Source organism: Tamandua tetradactyla, chromosome 21 (genome assembly GCF_023851605.1).
Source record: "Tamandua tetradactyla isolate mTamTet1 chromosome 21, mTamTet1.pri, whole genome shotgun sequence".
Taxonomy (NCBI): Eukaryota; Metazoa; Chordata; class Mammalia; order Pilosa; family Myrmecophagidae; genus Tamandua; species Tamandua tetradactyla.
Window position 1 is genome coordinate 40784371 of NC_135347.1, and position 17863 is coordinate 40802233.

The 17863-nt window shown below is 35.5% G+C and overlaps 1 protein-coding gene across 5 annotated transcripts in view; it reads right to left on the minus strand.

The window, feature by feature from the left end:
* The window catches only part of POLR3G (RNA polymerase III subunit G), a 46103-nt gene that overhangs the window by 16424 nt on the left and 11816 nt on the right, over positions 1–17863 (minus strand). For 3 of the 5 annotated variants that reach the window (XM_077139166.1, XM_077139163.1, XM_077139165.1), the window contains 4 exons: positions 15583–15712; positions 14798–14887; positions 3878–3934; positions 2110–2160 (listed from right to left, as the gene is read on the minus strand). In XM_077139166.1, coding sequence (XP_076995281.1) covers positions 2110–2160; positions 3878–3934; positions 14798–14887; positions 15583–15712 — 328 coding nt within the window. The remainder of the gene's footprint in view (positions 1–2109; positions 2161–3877; positions 3935–14797; positions 14888–15582; positions 15713–17863) is intronic. The other 2 variants (XM_077139168.1, XM_077139167.1) reach the window with 1 other exon arrangement.

The following is a 17863-nucleotide window of genomic DNA, read 5'->3' on the forward strand; positions in this document are numbered from 1 at the left end:
TGAATAAATTTAAAAAAAGAAAATTAAAACCACTCCCCTATAAGATGGTTAAAATTTAAAATTGACCATCCTAAGTGTGGGTGAGGATGTAAAAGAACTAGAAGTCTCCTCTAGTGGAAATGGAAAATGATAAAAAACACTTTTGAAATCAGTTTGGCAGTTTCTGAAAAGTTAAACATATACCTACCATATGATTCAGCCAATCTACTCCTAGATATTTACTCAAGAGAAATGAAAGCATATGTCTATACAAAGACATGCATGCAATGTTCATAGTAGTTCTACATGTAATACCAGAAACTGGAAACTAGCCAGATATTTATCAGCATGTGAATGAATAAGCAAACTGTGGTGTAGCGAATTCAATGGAATACTACTCATCCATAAAAAAGGAATGAAATACAAATACACATCACACTATGGAGGAATATCAAAATAACTATGCTCGATGAAAGAAGCCAGGCAACAAGAGTTCATGTTTCCATTTTTATAAATTCTAGAAAATATAAATTAATCTATAGTGACAGAAAGCAGATCAATGGCTGTTTGGGGACAGGAATGGTGATTTGGGAGGTGAGGGCAAGTGAGAGGGAGGAATTACAAAAGGACACGAAGAAACTTGGGAGCGGTGGATATATTTATTATCTTGACTGTGGCGATAACTTCACAATTGTTCATGTATGTCAAAACTTTGCACATTATACATTTCACATATGTGGATTTACTGCATGTCAACAATACCTCAATAAAGCTGTTACTAAAAGGGGAAGGGAAGAATTCCCTCTGTTCTCTTAGTTGCCAACCCCAATGTTCTTAATCTCTTTGGCTATTCACTCTATCTCTCTTCATTCTTCACTGCAAAATGCTCCAAAGACTCAGTTATTCTAGCTGTCTCCTTTTCCTAAGTGTCCATTCACTGTTTGACCCCATTTCAATCTAGAGTCTATCACTGAAAATCTTTTTAAAAGTTCTCACATAGGGCACCAATGACCTGTGTGTCAAAAAATTAGTTTATATTTTCCAGGCTTCACATCACCTGACCTCTCAGCAACATTTAACTCTGCTGACTTCCTATCTGAAATACACTTTCCTTCTGTAGACTATGGCTTCTGTAACTCCACTCCCTCTTGGCTCTCCTCCTTCCTTCCTCTATTTTTTCTCCATTCCTTTGCTCATTCAATCTCCTTTTCCTGCCCACTATATTTTGGCATTGATCCATGCTCAGGCTTAGGCCTTCATTTCTTCTCATTCTCTAATTTCACCCGAGACAATCTCATCCTTTCACACAGACTTTTTTACTGTATCTATGCTACAGACTACCTTCTCCATTCTTGGCACGCATTCTCCTGTGTCCAACAACTTAACATCTCAAAGGCACCTCATATGACACATATGAACTGACCACTTCCTCACAAACGTTGTCTTCCTCAAACGTTCCTCTTCTAACCTCATCCTCGTAAACTCCTACTCATCCTTCAATCTTGACTTCAAGCCAATTTCTTCAAAGAATGTTTTTTTGACCTACCAAAGAGAACAGTGTGTTTGTTTAATGTTTTTAGTTCTCTTGGCTAAAAAAAAAAAGCCCTTTGGGGCAAGGATTCTTCCCACTGGGCTCACGGGCTTGTTCCTCTCAAGACAGTGCTTGGCAACAGAAGATTTTCAACAACTATTTACTAATGGGAATTATTAAAGAACAACAGAACGGAAGCATTCATTTTGGTATTTTTATGTGCGATATAAAGCTATATTCTACCAGTTCTCAAATTTTAAAGTGTGTTAGTTGAAAACTTAGCATGCAGCTAGTATAATCATTAAAAAATATTGAAAATATGCAAATGTAAAGCACTGCATAATTTAAAAGATTTTTCTAACGTATCAAAATTCTACAATTTAAACAAGGATAACTAAACAAACAACAAAACAAAACTCAACAAAAAAATTAACAACAAAAACAGAAAACCAAGCTTTAGCAAAATAATCAAAATGCCAAAAATACTTCAGGCAAAAGTATTCAGACATTGAGTGTAACTTCAGGTTGACAACTTTATATTAAATGAATTTAAGCAATAACCTTTTCCTACCTGGATTACCATTATATGGTCAATGTACCTTTTTTGCATTTTTTCCTTGGCATCATCTCTCTTGGAAGTCTTCTCCAATCTATGTGTACAAAAGAAATACAAAAAATGCAGTTCCCTCAAGGAATCATCAGAGAACACAATTATTTAAAGAATACAATGATAGTTGCTCATGCAATGAAAATAAAATTTCTTAGTATCTAACTGTATGGATTTTAGCCTGGGAATCAAAATATAGCAAAAAGTGGTATTTTTGCTCCTATAAAGAAAAAAGTTCAACATAACAGCTTTGAAGTAGTGCTATAAAATTTATATAGTATTTTTTAACAGCTACATATATTTTACATAATCGATTTTAAATATAGAAGTTTCATAACAATTACGAATATTGATACAGAAATATATTTATGGACAGGAAAATTATTTCTTGATATTTTGTTAACTAAAAGTTTTTTAAAATATGCACAGAATTCCATTTTTTTAAAAATAAAGCTAGCAAATATTTTATATATGTTATATTTATGCAAAGAAAGTTCTAGCTTAGGAACAAAATCTTACAGTAACTATTTGTGGGTATTTGGATTACAACTGTTTTTCTTAAGTATTATTAATTTATTATATGACTACTATAATTTATAGGTTTTCTATAGCTGACATGTATTTCTTATGTAATACAGGAGTTTTTTTTACGAAAATTAAAGTATGTAACCACAATCCCAACACACATAAAATGAAATAAACAGTTCTAATAATTATCTGAAAACTTTAAAAATATAAATAGCCATGGTAAAGTATATTCCCTCCAATAAATGACTTTGCCTAAGTTAGCAAAAAAGTTCTTTTAATTTGTCAATATCTTAAAAGATATTTTCTTTTTAAGCAATGAAAAAGCAAAAAACGAAGAATATAAAAATGAATATAAAACATTGCCCACTAATAAAGAAATCAATGCATTTAACAAAACTTTAAAGCTCATGCCTTTTACCTGGACTAATAAATTTTGCTTTGAATATATTTCTTTTCATAAAGTACTCAGAGAAGATCATGAGAAAGTATGTAAAGACAGTCAGACATGAAAGAAATGAGAGAACCCCAAGCACGTTTTCAGGGGTACCCACACTTCTCAATGATCAACACTGAAGGGTAGTTTCAATAAAACACTAAGGTCAGGGAAGTAAAAAGAAAGTGAAGTAAATTCAGGAGATCTAGTTCTGGGCTCTAGTACTGGCCTCTGTCACCTGGAGAAGTCACTTCATTTCTACACCAATATTTTTTATCTGCAAAATGAATGAGCTGCATGGGATCACCTCTTTTTCCTGTTTCCAAGGTAAAACTGCTGAATGTTGAAAACAAAATCCTCTATGGTTTTTTTGAAAAGGCATCTTAACAACTAAAACTAGTTTATGTCTGCTTGAAAGAAAGGAAGCTCTAGGAACTTGGCCTAAAATATCTTTAAATTTGTATTTTTTTCATCAAAAGCTGTAAATTCACTCAGCAGCAAAGAAGTAAGCACCATTAATAGTAAGGATTAAAACTGTGATTGCCACAAAAGAAATTAGACAACCGGAATGGGTTTGACAAATCCTATTTTTATAAAAAATGTATTCTAAGACCATCCACAAAAACACTTGAACTCTTCCTTCTTACACTATAAAAATCTTTTCATCTCAGTTTCCAAAATATTTATATTACTGGACTCTATTTTTCTATGGTAAAAATAAAAACTGCTCTCAAAAAAAGATATGGTATAGGGAGACAGCCTTTAAAAATTATTTTAACATTGTCTATTTTATTATTACCTGGTACCCATTCTTCTTTGTATACTTTCATGTATCTTTTACTATATCTTTCAATATCTAAAGAAAAAAACAAAAAAGTATTTATCAGAAAAATCCAGAATAAAATGAAACTTAAGTCATTCCTTTCAAAACACCAGATAACATCTTTTATTTTATAACTGAGAGTTAAGAATTAACAAATAATCATGATTATTGAATCATTATATAGATGCTTTTCTTCCTTTCTTATAGTGCAAAATGACCAAAGGGACATGCCTGAGGTTGCTGAACTGTAGCCCAGCTGCCTATATCTTTGATAATGACTGTATAACTATATAGTCTTTATCCTGTGATGGAAAAACCTTGTGACTGGCACCACTTGTACTTCCTTGGGCCAGTTTAAATCTGTTGTGTACCCCAGAAAAGCCAAGTTTATAAATCCTCATTCAATATTGCTGGGTGGGAGATTTCTGATTGTTTCCATGGAGATGTGACATCCAAGTGTGGATGGTAACTTTTGATTAGATAGTTTCTATGGAGATGACTCCTCACCCATTTAAGGTGGGGCTGCTTACTGGAGCCCTTTAAGAGAACCAAGTTGAAAAAAGCTTCAGAGGCACCAGAACCAACAGAGCCAATAGAATGGACAGAGCACTGGGAAGCCATTAAAGGTTCCTGGAGAGAAAGCTAGCAGATGTCACCATGTATCCTCCCAGCTGAGAGAACCCCCAAACTTCATCGGCCTTTCTTGAGAGATAGTAACCTCTTGTTGGTGCCTTAATTTGGACTTTTCACAGCCTAAGAACTGTAAACTTGCAACTTAATAAATTCCCCTTTATAAAAGTCATTCCATTTCTGGTATATTGCATTCTTGGCAGCTTTCAAACAAGAACAGATTTGGTACCAACAGTGGGGTGTTATGGTTTGCAAATACCAAAAATGCTGGAATTTTTTTTTAATGTATAAGATGATTATAGAGAAGAACCAGAATGCTTTGAAGAGGCTGGTGGTAGAAATGTGGACTCTAAAGATACTTCTGATAAGACCTGACACAGAAATGATGCACGTGTTATTGCAAACTGGAAGGAAGGTGATCCTTGTTTTAAAGTGGCAAAGAAACCAGAAATTGATGGTCTGGAAAATTCTGGGCTTCCAGAAAGGAAGACCTCAGATAATAGTGCCCTACATGAGGATTTAACCAAACATGGAACCAGCTGGCTATTTCAGAAAAGCCAAGATTAGAGATGGAGTTATCCAGGTAGGATTTGTGGAAAATCCTTTTTTTTAATGAGCATGATCCCAGTCTATTGCATAGGAAACGAATAACAATGTTGTAGGATCTGTATAAACAGAACCACTGCCAGTATGCACTAAGGGGACAGAAAAGAGACACACTGGAAGAAATATAATTTCAGAGGCAGAACTATGGAAGCTAAAGTCTAAAATCAAGATACTACAGGCCAGGAGAGCAGACCCACCCAAGAACTTAGAGAGAGTGAGTTTGCCAAAGGCAGAGGATGGGCCTTCCACCTCATTGCATTAGAACAGTTGTGGCACCTCAGGCCTTAGAGAGGATGGAGTACAATCTTTGGGGATTGGGGAGAGCCTAGCTGCCACCACACTGCTCCAGAGGGGTCGAGTGTGTGCCCCGGAGATGGCAAAGAGCCCAGGTGCAGCCCTGATGCTTGGAGAGGGTGAAGCTGAGAAAAAGGTGGTCTCCTGAATGTCCCGCAAGGTTGCACTCAGAGAGAGGAGGGCCATTGCATAGGCCCTTGGAAAGGGGGGACTGCTACTTTCTAAAGAACTGAAGATAAATTACTCTCAAACTTTGAAATCTAATGGAGTTTGCCCTGCAGGTTTTCAACTGCTTGGGTCTGGTGACCCTGTGTTCCTTCTAATTTCTCCCTGTGGAAATGGGAATATGTATCCTATGACAGTCCCTTCTTTGCATGTTGGCAACAAATAACTTGTTCTGAGTTTTACAGGTCCAGAGTGAGAGGATAATTTTGCCTTAGGACAGACGATGTCTGTAGCTGACTTTGATGAGATTTTGTACTGCTTCTGACTTTGTATTGAACTTGTATTGTTACTAAAATGGTTTAAGCCTTTATGATATTGTTATGGAATGAGTATATTTTGCATTTGGAAAGACCATGTCTTTTGGGGTCCAAAGGGTGGAATGTGCTGGTTTGAATCTGTTCTGTACCTCAGAAAAGCCAAGTTCTTTAATCCTCATTAAATAGTGCTGGGTGGGAGCTTTTTTATTGTTTCCATGGAGATGTGAGACACCAAATTGTGGATGGTAACTTTTGATTAGGTGGTTTCATGGAGATGTGTCTGCACCCATTCAAGGTGGGGCTGTTTATTGGAGCCCTTTAAGAGAGAACCATTTTGGAAAAAGCTTCCCAGCCACCAGAACCAACAGAGACAACAGAATGGACAGAGCCCCAGGGAAGCCAATGAAGATTCCTGGAGAGAAAGCTAGCAGACACAGCCAAGTGCTCTCAGTTAGGAGAAACCCCAAGCTTCATCGGTTTTTCTTGAGTGAAGGTAACCTCTTCTTGGTGCCTTTATTTGACTTTTTCACCACCTTAGGGCTGTAAACTTGCAATTTAATAAATTTCCCTTTTTAAAAGCCCTCCATTTCTGGCATATCTTATTCTGCAGTTTTTTAACTAAAACATCCCTTATCCTGTTTTTCATGTTCAGAGTCTTATGATCACTAAAGATAGCCCCTAATGTTTAATAATGAAGGAACTTGAAACAGCCCAGAACTAACCCATCCCAATTCCTAAACTATCTCACTAAAGGAAGCTGGATCGAAGCAATATTGTTCCACCTGACATGTGCAGAAGCTTAAACTTTAGCCAATAGGTGACCTATGCCTCATTTTAATACTAAAAAGCATGCCCCTCAGGCCATCACTTTCTTAAATACATTCTGTGACTACTCATGTATTCTAGTTTGCTAGCTGCCAGAATGCAATATACCAGAAATGGAATGGCCTTTAAAAAGGGGAATTTAATAAACCGCTAGCTTACAATTCTAAGGCCAAGAAAATGTCCCATTTAAATCAAGTCTATAGAAATGTCCAATCAAAGCATCCAGGGAAAGATACCTTGGTTCAAGAAGGGCGATGAAGTTCAGGGTTTCTCTCTCAAGTGGAAAGGCACATGGTGAATACAGATACAGTTTCTCTCCCAGCTGGAAGGGCTCATGGCAAGCGTGGCATCATCTGCTAGCTTTCTTTCCTGGCTTCCTGTTTCATGAGGCTTCCCAGGAGGCGTTTTCCTTCTTTACCTCCAAAGGTCACTGGCTGGTGGACTCTCTGCTTTCTCTGCTCTCTCAGAATCTCCCTCCTTCTCCACAATGTTTCCTCTTTTATAGGATTTCAGTCAACTAATCAAGACCCACCTAGAATGGGTGGAGACATGACTCCACTTAATCCAGTTTAATAATCACTCTTGATTGAGTCACATCTCCAGAGGGATGATCTAATTACAGTTTCAAACATACAGTATTGAATAGGGATTAGAAGAAATAGCTGCCTTTACAAAATGGGATTAGGATTAAAATAGGGCTTTTCTAGGGTACATACATGATTTCAAACCAGCACATCATGTTATCAATCTGTACATGCTCAATAATGAGATCATCTCTACCTTCGTCATCTTGAGCCACTGTGTTCATTCTCCTAAAACCTGCCAATATTTTGATAATATAAAACTATCAGAGTTACTGCAGATTGGGGATACAGATTTTTAGGCTGACAGGCCATATGGTTTCCTGCTTTGCACTTAGCAATAAACTCTTTCGCTGCTTGAAGCCCTGGAGTCTCAGAAATTGGTCTTTTGAGCATTATCTGGTAGAACACCAACCACTTTTGATTTGTATCCATTTCATTTACAGGGAGTTTCCTGTATTTGTACATAGTGTGTTCCTGAACACACACTGAAAAGTTCAATGAAAATTATATGTTTAAGAAGGTAATAAGGAACAAAGGTCAGCCAAGACCTAAGCCTCAATTATGGTCCTAAGTGACAGATAACCTGACACCTGTGAGAATCTTCACAAAAGCCCAGCGAGGTCAGGAAACCACTTGCACCCAAGGGCAGAGAGGTCTACATAGGTGTCTCCTACTTTCTAATTGTGAAATTTCTCTCCCAGCTCATAATCTTACACCCTGTATGTAACAGGGATGCATTAAGAACTTAAACAGGCACTTGCTTGCCTCCAGCACTTATACACATAATCACTCAATTAGGCTCTTTACTAAACTACCTTCCACAACCCACTGGGGAAGTGAATGGGGAAAAGGGAGAGGACCAAGCAAAGTTCGGGCCTGGCGGGGGGTTAAAAGAAATTAATGTAATATGTTAAAGGAAAATAAATTAATGCAATACAACACATTTGTGCTGGTTTGAAACTGTTATGATACCCTAAAAAGCTTTTGTAATCCAGTCTTTTGGGGACAGACCTATTGTTGGGTGGAATCTTTTGATTAGGTTGTTTCCAGGGAGATGTGACACCTCTTGGGTCTTAATCTGCTTACTGGAGTCCTTTAAAAGACAGATATTTTGGAAAAAGCACAGATGCGTGGAGAGACGACACAGAGAACAGACGCTTGGAGACAGAATGCACCGAGAGATGCTAAGGAAGAACCCACAGGAGCTGAGAGACCCAACCTGAAATGAACCCAGAAGACAGGGGCCAGCAGACATCACTGTGTACCTTCCCTTGTGACAGAAAAACCCTGGGTGCAATTGGCCTTTCTTGAGCAAAAGTTATCTTTTTTTGGATGCCTTGATTTGGACATTTCCACAGCTTTAGAATTGTAACTCGAAACTTAATAAATCCTCATTGTAAAAGCCAATCCATTTCTGGTATATTGCATTCTGGCAGCTTTAGCAAACCAAAACAATCTGTTAAAAGTCATTCATTCAAAATGACTTTTTGCAAAGTATCTACAAAACTTATCCCAGTCAAGGTAAGAAAAGGAACATTTTTGTTTGTTTGTTTGTTTCCTCCATGGGTAACTCTGGATATACAAGTGAGCTCCTAAACAGGTCTCCCTTTTATTTTATTTCTACACATCTTCCTACCCTCATTCTTGACCTTGCATCTATGATAGCAGTTATATAACAGAGTTGATAAGTAGATGAAAATTAAAAGATGATACCACCAAATCAAAACATGAAAAAAGAGCATTAAGGAAAAAGAAACACTTCAGACTTGATATAGAAGATGAATCTTAAAACTCACTCTTGCATCCCAAGTTATAAGGAAAGGCATGACCAGGGATTTATAATGTCAGGAAGAATAAAAACGAATGGTAAGGTGACATTGACAGAAAAGGCAAAATAAGGATTTCCAAAATTCTCTCCTCAATAAAAGAACACTGGCAAAATCGTCAGAATCAACTTTTTCAGAATGCTGGTGTGCCAGATACAACAAAACTATTGTGTACCCCAGAAAAGCCATGTTCTTTAATCCTGACTTAATACTGTAGGGCGGGATCTTTTTTATTAAGTTCTTTCTTTGAAGATGTGACCCACCCGATTTGGGTGGGGCCTTTTAATTAGGTGGTTTCCATGAAGATGTATCTCTGCCCATTCAAAGTGGGTCTTAATCTGCTTACTGGAGCCCTTTAAGAGGGAAACATTTTGGAGAGAGCTTCAGAGCTGACACAGTCAGAGACATATGGATATGCAGAAAGAAAACGCCCCCGAGAAGCTGTTTGAAACCAGAAGCCAAAGGACCAGCATATGCCAACTACGTGCCTTCCCAGATCGGCCTTTCTTGAGTCAAGGTATCTTTCTCTAGATGCCTCAGTTGGACATTTTTATGGACTCAGAACTGTAAACTTATAACTTAATAAATTCTCTTTATAAAGCAAACCAATTCTAGCATATTGCATTTCCGGTAGCATTAGCAAACTAAAACAGCTGGAACTTAACCAAAGTTAGGCAAAAACCCATACAACACTTACCAAGAAAAAGAGGTGAATCTTAGTAAGAACAGAAAGTTTTGCGTTTTAACTTGCCTTAGTTCAACTCTCACCACTTACATTTAGCACCCATTCCCCCAAAATTACTTAGGCATAAATCTTACAAAATATGCACAAGATCTATATGCAGAAAACGTATGAGACTCTTATGAAAGAAATGAAAGAAGATCTAAATATAGGTCCAAATATAGATCTAAATATAGTCCATGTTACAGATACAAACATTCAATATTATTAAAATATCAATTCTTTTCAATTTGATGTACAGATTCAATATATTGCTATTCAAAATCCCAGTAAATTATTTTGTGGATATAAACTCATTCTAAAAAAGTTTACATGGAAAAACAAAATAGTCAGAACAGTCAATATAATACTGAATAACAAAGTGGGGGACTGACTCTACCTGACTCCAAGATATACTATAAAGCTACACTAATAAAGACAATGTAGTAATGACAAAAGAATAGAGAAACTGATGAATGGAACAGAATAGAGAGCTTAGGAAGAGAGTCACATAAATACATGCAACTGACTTTGGATAAAGGAACAAGGGTAATTCAGTGGGAAAAGGATATTCTTCTCAACAAATGGTGCTGGAATAACTGGACATCCACATAAAAAAAGAAATGAGTCTAGATACAGATCTTACACCTTTCAAAAAAATTAAGTCAAAATGGATCATAGATCTAAATATAAAATGCAAAACTATAAAACTTTTAGAAAATAACACAGGAGAAAATCTAGGTGATCTTGGTTTTAGTGATCACTTTTGAGATATACGATAAATCTCAAAAATTGTTAAGTTGGATTTCATTAAAATTAAAAACTTGTGCTCTGCAAAAGATGCTGCTCAGAGAATGAAAGACAAGCAACAGACCGCAAGAAAATATCTGAAACTCCTGTATCTGACAAACTTGTATCCAAAATATACAAAGATCTCTTAAAATTCAAGAATAAGAAAGTAACCCAATTAAATAAATAAGGAGCAGTCTGAACACACCTCACTGAAAGAGATATACAGATCACAAATAAGCATATGAAAAAATGCTAAGCGTCAAATGTCATTACAGAATTGCAAATTAAAACAAAAATGACATGCCATTACACATCTATGAGAATGACTAAAACCTAGAGATCTGACAATATCAAATGCTGATGAGGATGTGGAGTCACAGGAATGCTCATTCATTTTGGTGGGAATTCAAAATGGTACTACTACAATGGAAGACAATTTGGCAGTTTCTTACAAAGTTAAACATAGTCTTACCATATTATCCAGCAATCACATTTCTAGGTGTTTACCCAAGTAAGCTGAAACTTATGCTCATATAAAAACCTGCATACAAATATTTATTGAAGCTTTATTCATAATTGTCAAAACCTGAAAGCAACCAAGATGTCCCACAATGACTGAATGAATAAACAAATTTGGTATACTCATATAATGGAGTATTATTCAGGAGAATAATCTATTATGAGGAGAAATGATCTATTAAGTCAAGAAAAGACATGGAAGAAACTTGAATACACAATTCTAAGTGAAAGAAGCCAGTCTGAAAAGGCTACATACTGCCTGATTCCAACTGTGTAATACTTTGGAAAAGGCAAACCTAGAGAGACAATAAAATTATCAATGGTTGTCAGGAGTTCAGAGGGAAGGAGTGAATAGGTGAAGCAGAGGAATTTTTAGATGGTGAAACTATTTCGTATGATTCTGTAATGGTTGATACATGACATTACATATATGTCAAAACCCATATACCTTTAAAGCTCAAAGGGTAAACTCTAATGCAGGCAAATTTAAAAATAATCACTTATAAAGCATAGGGATCCCAGGAAGGAATGCAGACTGTAACATCAGAATCTACCTTTAGTACAAATATATGAAACAACCTTATTGAAAAGGGGGAGGGGGGAGGTACTGACCTAAGTAACTGGAAATGAATGGAGTCTGTAAGACTAAAAGCAAAAGGAACTAGCACGTAAGCATTATACTCTAGTTGATAAACTTGTTTCCTGCAGGGATACTGATGAACAATTCTGACATGGCTCTATGTGTATAGTGGAATTGAACAATTAAGTATATGGATAATGGATGGTGGCAGCCAAGTCTCTCACAGCTGAAATGGGAATTTGAGATAAGGGGCAGAAGGTAGAATGATTGACCATATGGAATGGATGAGAGACAAAGATAGCAATATAAATTCATGTTTACTTAAATATATATACATATCTATAGATATATGCATATATATGGCTTAGTATACATTCATATATTTCCTTTATTGGTCAGCTGAGAAGGCACAGAACTAATGACACCCAATAGCAATGAGTATACACAGTACCCGGCTCTTGGTTTGCCATACTGGTCTCAAATAAAAGGAACGAGGGCTCCTCCAAGAAATGGTGCCTTCTCAGACCAATGCAGGAAGCACACAGTATGAGTGTGGAGAACTTCACAGCATCAGAAAGTAAAGAAGTGCTTAAAAAAAAGTTCTACATTGATAAGGGTATGTCAAAGGTACATAAGGAGCCAACTGAAAGAGTTTTCAATGGCCAAAGTTGAACAATTTGAGTAATAAAATAAAGTGGCATTGCATTATAACCCAAAGTACAAAATCTATGAGTCCATACTGATATAAATGACTGAATAATATTAAATAAATAAACGAGAGCAGAGACAAATCTCCCATGCAGTAATTTATGCAGCTACTCTGCCCTGAAGGAATGGGAGCATAACCATGTCCCTCTCCATAGTGACTTCCTTCCTTCCTTCCTTCCAAAAGGTATAGTATGGAAAAGTGAAAAAAAGAGTAGTTTCAAAGCAGAATCCTAACAAACACTACTTCAGCCAGGTGATCAAAGTCAACATCAACAGTGACAAGTCATGTTAATAGCATGTTAATATGACATAAAGAAAACGGCATTTTACCTCTGGGGTCTTAGTCCCCTAAAAACAGTAAGCCCAGTCTAAGTATGTGAAAAAAAATAGACAAATTCCAACAGAGGGGCATAGTACAAAATACTTGACCAGTATACTTCAAAACTGTCAAGATGATCAAAAAAAAGGAAAGTTCTCCAGAACATCAGATAGTTCCATCTCCCTACCCCATATTAGTGACAGACCCTTCCAATATCAAAAATTTAGAATTGCCATAGCCCAAACACCCCTAAATGGAGGGATGGAAAGACCAAAGGTGATGGTGGAGTTATACAGAGAAGATAGGATTGAACAAATGAATATGAATGCTGAATCATTAACTTGATATCTCTTTTAGTCTCCAGTATTTTAGAATAGCTAGAAGTAAAAATCTAAAATGGTGAAATTGTAATCCATGTCAAAGTCTGAAATATGTACTACAACTAACTGTGGTGGTGTGCTTTGAAATTTATAGCTTTTTTGTACATATGTTAGTTTTCAGCAAAAAAAAAAGAGGAAAAAAAGTTGATTGTGATGATAAAAAAATATCATCACAGTGATGACAAAGAAAGCCCTACCTCCTATATTCTGGAGCAACCAGAAGGAAAAATCTGAAAGGATCATATGGTAGCCTATGACAAACTCTGGGATCTGTCCTGTAACTACTTATTGAAGAGTGTTTTAAAAACTATTGCTTTCTTATCACATTGCTTTGTATATATGTTATATATGCCATAAAAAAGTTAAAAATAAACATATATATATTTACTTGTATATGTGATCATACATTATATAAACATTAGGTGTATATATATTATATAAGCTTACATGCACATATAAAATATATATATTATATTTTTAAACACTGTTATTTAAACAATAGTGGTTTTTTAACTAGACCATATCAGGAAAGAAGAGATTTCCAAGAATTTCCTTGTATCAATTTGGAAAATTCTGTGCTAGTGTTTTCTCCGAAAAGGAGCAGAAGCAGAAGATCCCTTATAATTTGAATACTTTATTGCACAGTTACCAAAGATAAAGAGCCCTTCGACCAAGATATAAGCCAATCACTCAAAGAAACTGACAATAGAACTATGTTCTCAAGGTCCCTGTCTAAAAGACTCACATAAATATTTTAATAACTTAATAAACTTTTAAATTAGACATGAGCTTTAATAACAATCATACTTTTAGTAAATCAGCCCCTAATCCAGATCAAAGATAAATTTTAAATGGACTGAAGCATAATTTGCACTATTATTTTTTCTAACAAGAATGAATATTAGGGGCAGGCCATGGTGGCTCAGCAGGCAAGAATGCTCGCCTGCCATGCCAGAGGATCCGGGTTCGATTCCCAGTGCCTGCCCATGTAAAAAAATAAAAATTAAAAAATTAAAAAAAAAAAAGATGGTACCAGTTATATAAAATTAAAAAAAAAAAAGAATGAATATTAGTACATTTAGACATACTTTTTTTAACCTTTAAAATGAGAGCTTTAATTTCACTTTGGGATGTAGATGAAATCATGTAACACAACTACAAGAGTTAAAAATTCAGCACATTTGAGGTAAAAATATTTCTTTAACCTTTAAAATGAGAGCTTTAATTTCACTTTGGGATGTAGATGAAATCATGTAACACAACCACAAGAGTTAAAAATTCAGCACATTTGAGGTAAAAATATCTCTTATCAAAGCATTACAAAACTTCAAGCAGCTATGTTTTAAAAATTAAATAAAATGGTCTAAAATACTTCTCATAATTATGAGTATGTGCAATATCAAGATACAAGACTTCTTTTTGACTCTTAGCCAATTCTAAGTCTTTTAGAGAGAGGAAAAATGGAATACATTTTTAATACTAGTGGAATGGGATGATACAATATAAATTTCTTATGTTCTAATGAGTTGTTTTGAGAATTCAATGATGATACTGATCTCTCTAATTTCAACAATCAAGAGCAGAAACTGAAAACCAATAAATTCTACTCTATTGTGCTAAAAATAATTACCCAGGTTTGGGTTTTTTCCCTCCAAAACCACTTCCCACTTCCAGTCTGAGACTGTCAAGCCTTCTCCAACTGTATTTTCTCCTCTCTGCCCTAGTATCACAGAAAAATATATATTTTATATTTCATAGCATATCTGATACATGAGTGTTAAATCAGAAAATAGTCAAGGCTTTAAAAATTGTTAGCCCAAAATAAATGATCAGAGAGCTGCCTAAAGATTTATGTATAAGGATAATTATTACAGCATTATAAATATGAACAAAAAACTGGTAACAACCGTAAAAATGGAATTATCATTTATACTGTCATATTTGTAAGCAACAGTCATTAAAAATGTTAATTTCCTGGAATAGTCAATGATATGTGAAAATGCTAATCATACATTAAGTAAAAAAAGGAAGATACAAAGTAATACATGCAAATATGAATCCAATTTTATAGAAAACATGCATACAGAAGAAAAAATCTGAAATATTCTATAAATTAACAGAAGTTTCCTAGATGTAGACCTTGTGGGATTTTTTACTTTTCTTAATACTTCTGTACATTTTACACAATTTTCACTTAACATATAAAACTTTTATCATGAAAGATTATTTTTAACAATAAAACACAAAAAAATGCAAAGTATTCTTCTGTTAAATCAAATAAATGTATTTCAAAGTAGTTGATAATTTCTGATGAAATCATCAAATCAATCAGTAGTAAATGATAATATATATTGTGCCTTAACATTGTTTCATATGTGTACATTAAGCCACAAAATCATCAAGTTAAATACTCACCTTGTTTTTCTTCGGGTGTTTCTATAAAAAAAGGCATCCTTTTCATTGTTTCTCTCAATTCCTGTTTCAAAGCCAGCATGTAGTCTTCATCTTCTCCTGTTTTCAGTGGCACTGGTTTATAATCTATATCCTGTTTAAATTGAGAAATGAATATTTTCTAAAATAAAAATTTTAATATCATTTTTCTATACTGTGTAAAATGTAATATATTTAACCTCTTAGCCTACTTCCTACTTTTTTCTTACTTTAGAGGTAAGAAAGATGCATAATTTTCCTACTGGCCCTAAAAACTACACTGATAACCACTTTGTTGTATTATCATAGTCTTGATTAATGGGATTATACATTTTAAAAATCAAAATCTATATTCAATATCCATCATCTCATTTAAAGTATTATCATCATTCCCCCCTTTCCTTTTATAGTGAAGAAATTCAGATATGAAAACTTTATAAACCTGTACAGCTAGAAAAAAGGCAAAATAGGAGTTTGAACCTATACATTCAATTTAAAAATGTGTTTGTGTGTCTATAAGTACATTTATATGCATACTGTGCTAGTTTAAAGTGTTGTAGACCCCAGAAAAGCCATGTATGTCCTTTAATTCTGATTCAGCATTGCAGGGCAGAAACTTTTGATTAGATTATCTCCATGGAGATGTGGCATGCCCAACTGTGGGTGTGGCACTTTGGTTAGATGGAGATGTGATTCTGTACATTCAGGGTGGGCCACGATTGTTTATTAGAGTACTTAGAGCGAGGCACACCTTGGAGAGAGTCTGCAAATGCAGACATCTGGAGAACAGTTACCTCAGAGCTGACAGACAAAGATATTAGAGATGCCTGGAGTGCTGACAGAGATGCCTAGACACGGGCAGAGCCCAGCAGACGTCACCATGTGCCTTTCCGTGAGAAGCTAAGCAAGCCAGAACCCAGAGTTGTGCCTGGAGGAGCTAAGCGAAGGCTCACAAACGCTTAAAGAGGAAACCACTGGCATCAGAAGTTGGAAGCAACAAAACGGGACAAGGACCAGCAGACACCAGCCACATGCCTTCTAGCCGAAAGAGGTGTTCCAAACGGCATCAGTCTTTCTTGAGTGAAGGTAACCTCTTGTTGGTGCTTTAATTTGTACATTGTCATGGCCTTAGAATTATAACTTGTAATATAATAAATTCCCTTTATAAAAGTAGTTCCTTTACTGTTATACGTACTGCACTCCAGCAGCTTTAACAAACTAATACACAAACACATGCACATTTATTGAAAAAGTGGATCCACAGGGTACATGGTGAAAACATTTCTGGTTTCAGAGGATAAGGATTGGGAATATTTTCAAAATTTGACTCAGAATGTAGTCATTCATTCCACAACTATTTACTGAATGCCTGCTATATACCTGATACTGTGAGACAACGGTATACTATGGTGAGTCAAAATCCCTGCCCTTGTGGAATTTACATTCTAGGGGAAAACCACAAAACAAAGTAAACAAATAAGATAATATGTAATTTTAGGTAATGATAAGTGTAGTGGGGTAGAGGAAAGAGTGACCGACAGATTATATGGAGGACAGAGGGTAGGGATGGTTAATCTAAAGAGTGAACATGGACGGCCTGTCTGGAAAGTCACATTTGAGCAAAGATTTGGATAAAATTAAGAAGTCATCCATGCAAAAATCTGGTGGACAGATGGCACCAGGCAGGGAAAACAGCAGGATCAAAGGACTGAGGGAATAAGGAGGCTGTATGGGTGGGGAGAAGGGCAAAAGAGTCAGAGAGAGATCAAACAAGCCAAATCAGGCAAAGTCTTTTAGGTCATAGAGAAGAATTTCAATTTTTATTCCAGGTAGAAAACAACTTTGTACCCTAGCATTCCCAGAGTTCAGAAATAATTTCCAATAAGGCACGGAGCAGACAATCACTATAAGTGCATGACCATACCTAAGATACTTGTCTTTGTTTTAAGGCTCTACTGAATAACAGAAAGGCAAATATCAAGAGCAGAGACTAACTATACGAGAAATCTAGATCCCAGATATATATGTTTGGTGCAATCTACTTTCATAAATCCTTCAATGGGGAACTTTTCCTATTGAGATAGGGAAAGGATTCCTGAAGGGAGGGGTGCCTGCTTGCTTTGTGGGTTTTTTTATTTATACATCAGGAAAATCAAACCTGCTTTTTAAATTAAATATAAAGCAAAACCATTGGATTAACCATGAAGTCAATTATGCTTACAGCATATTCATTAACTTTAAAAGTAACACTAAATGTAGCTTAGAT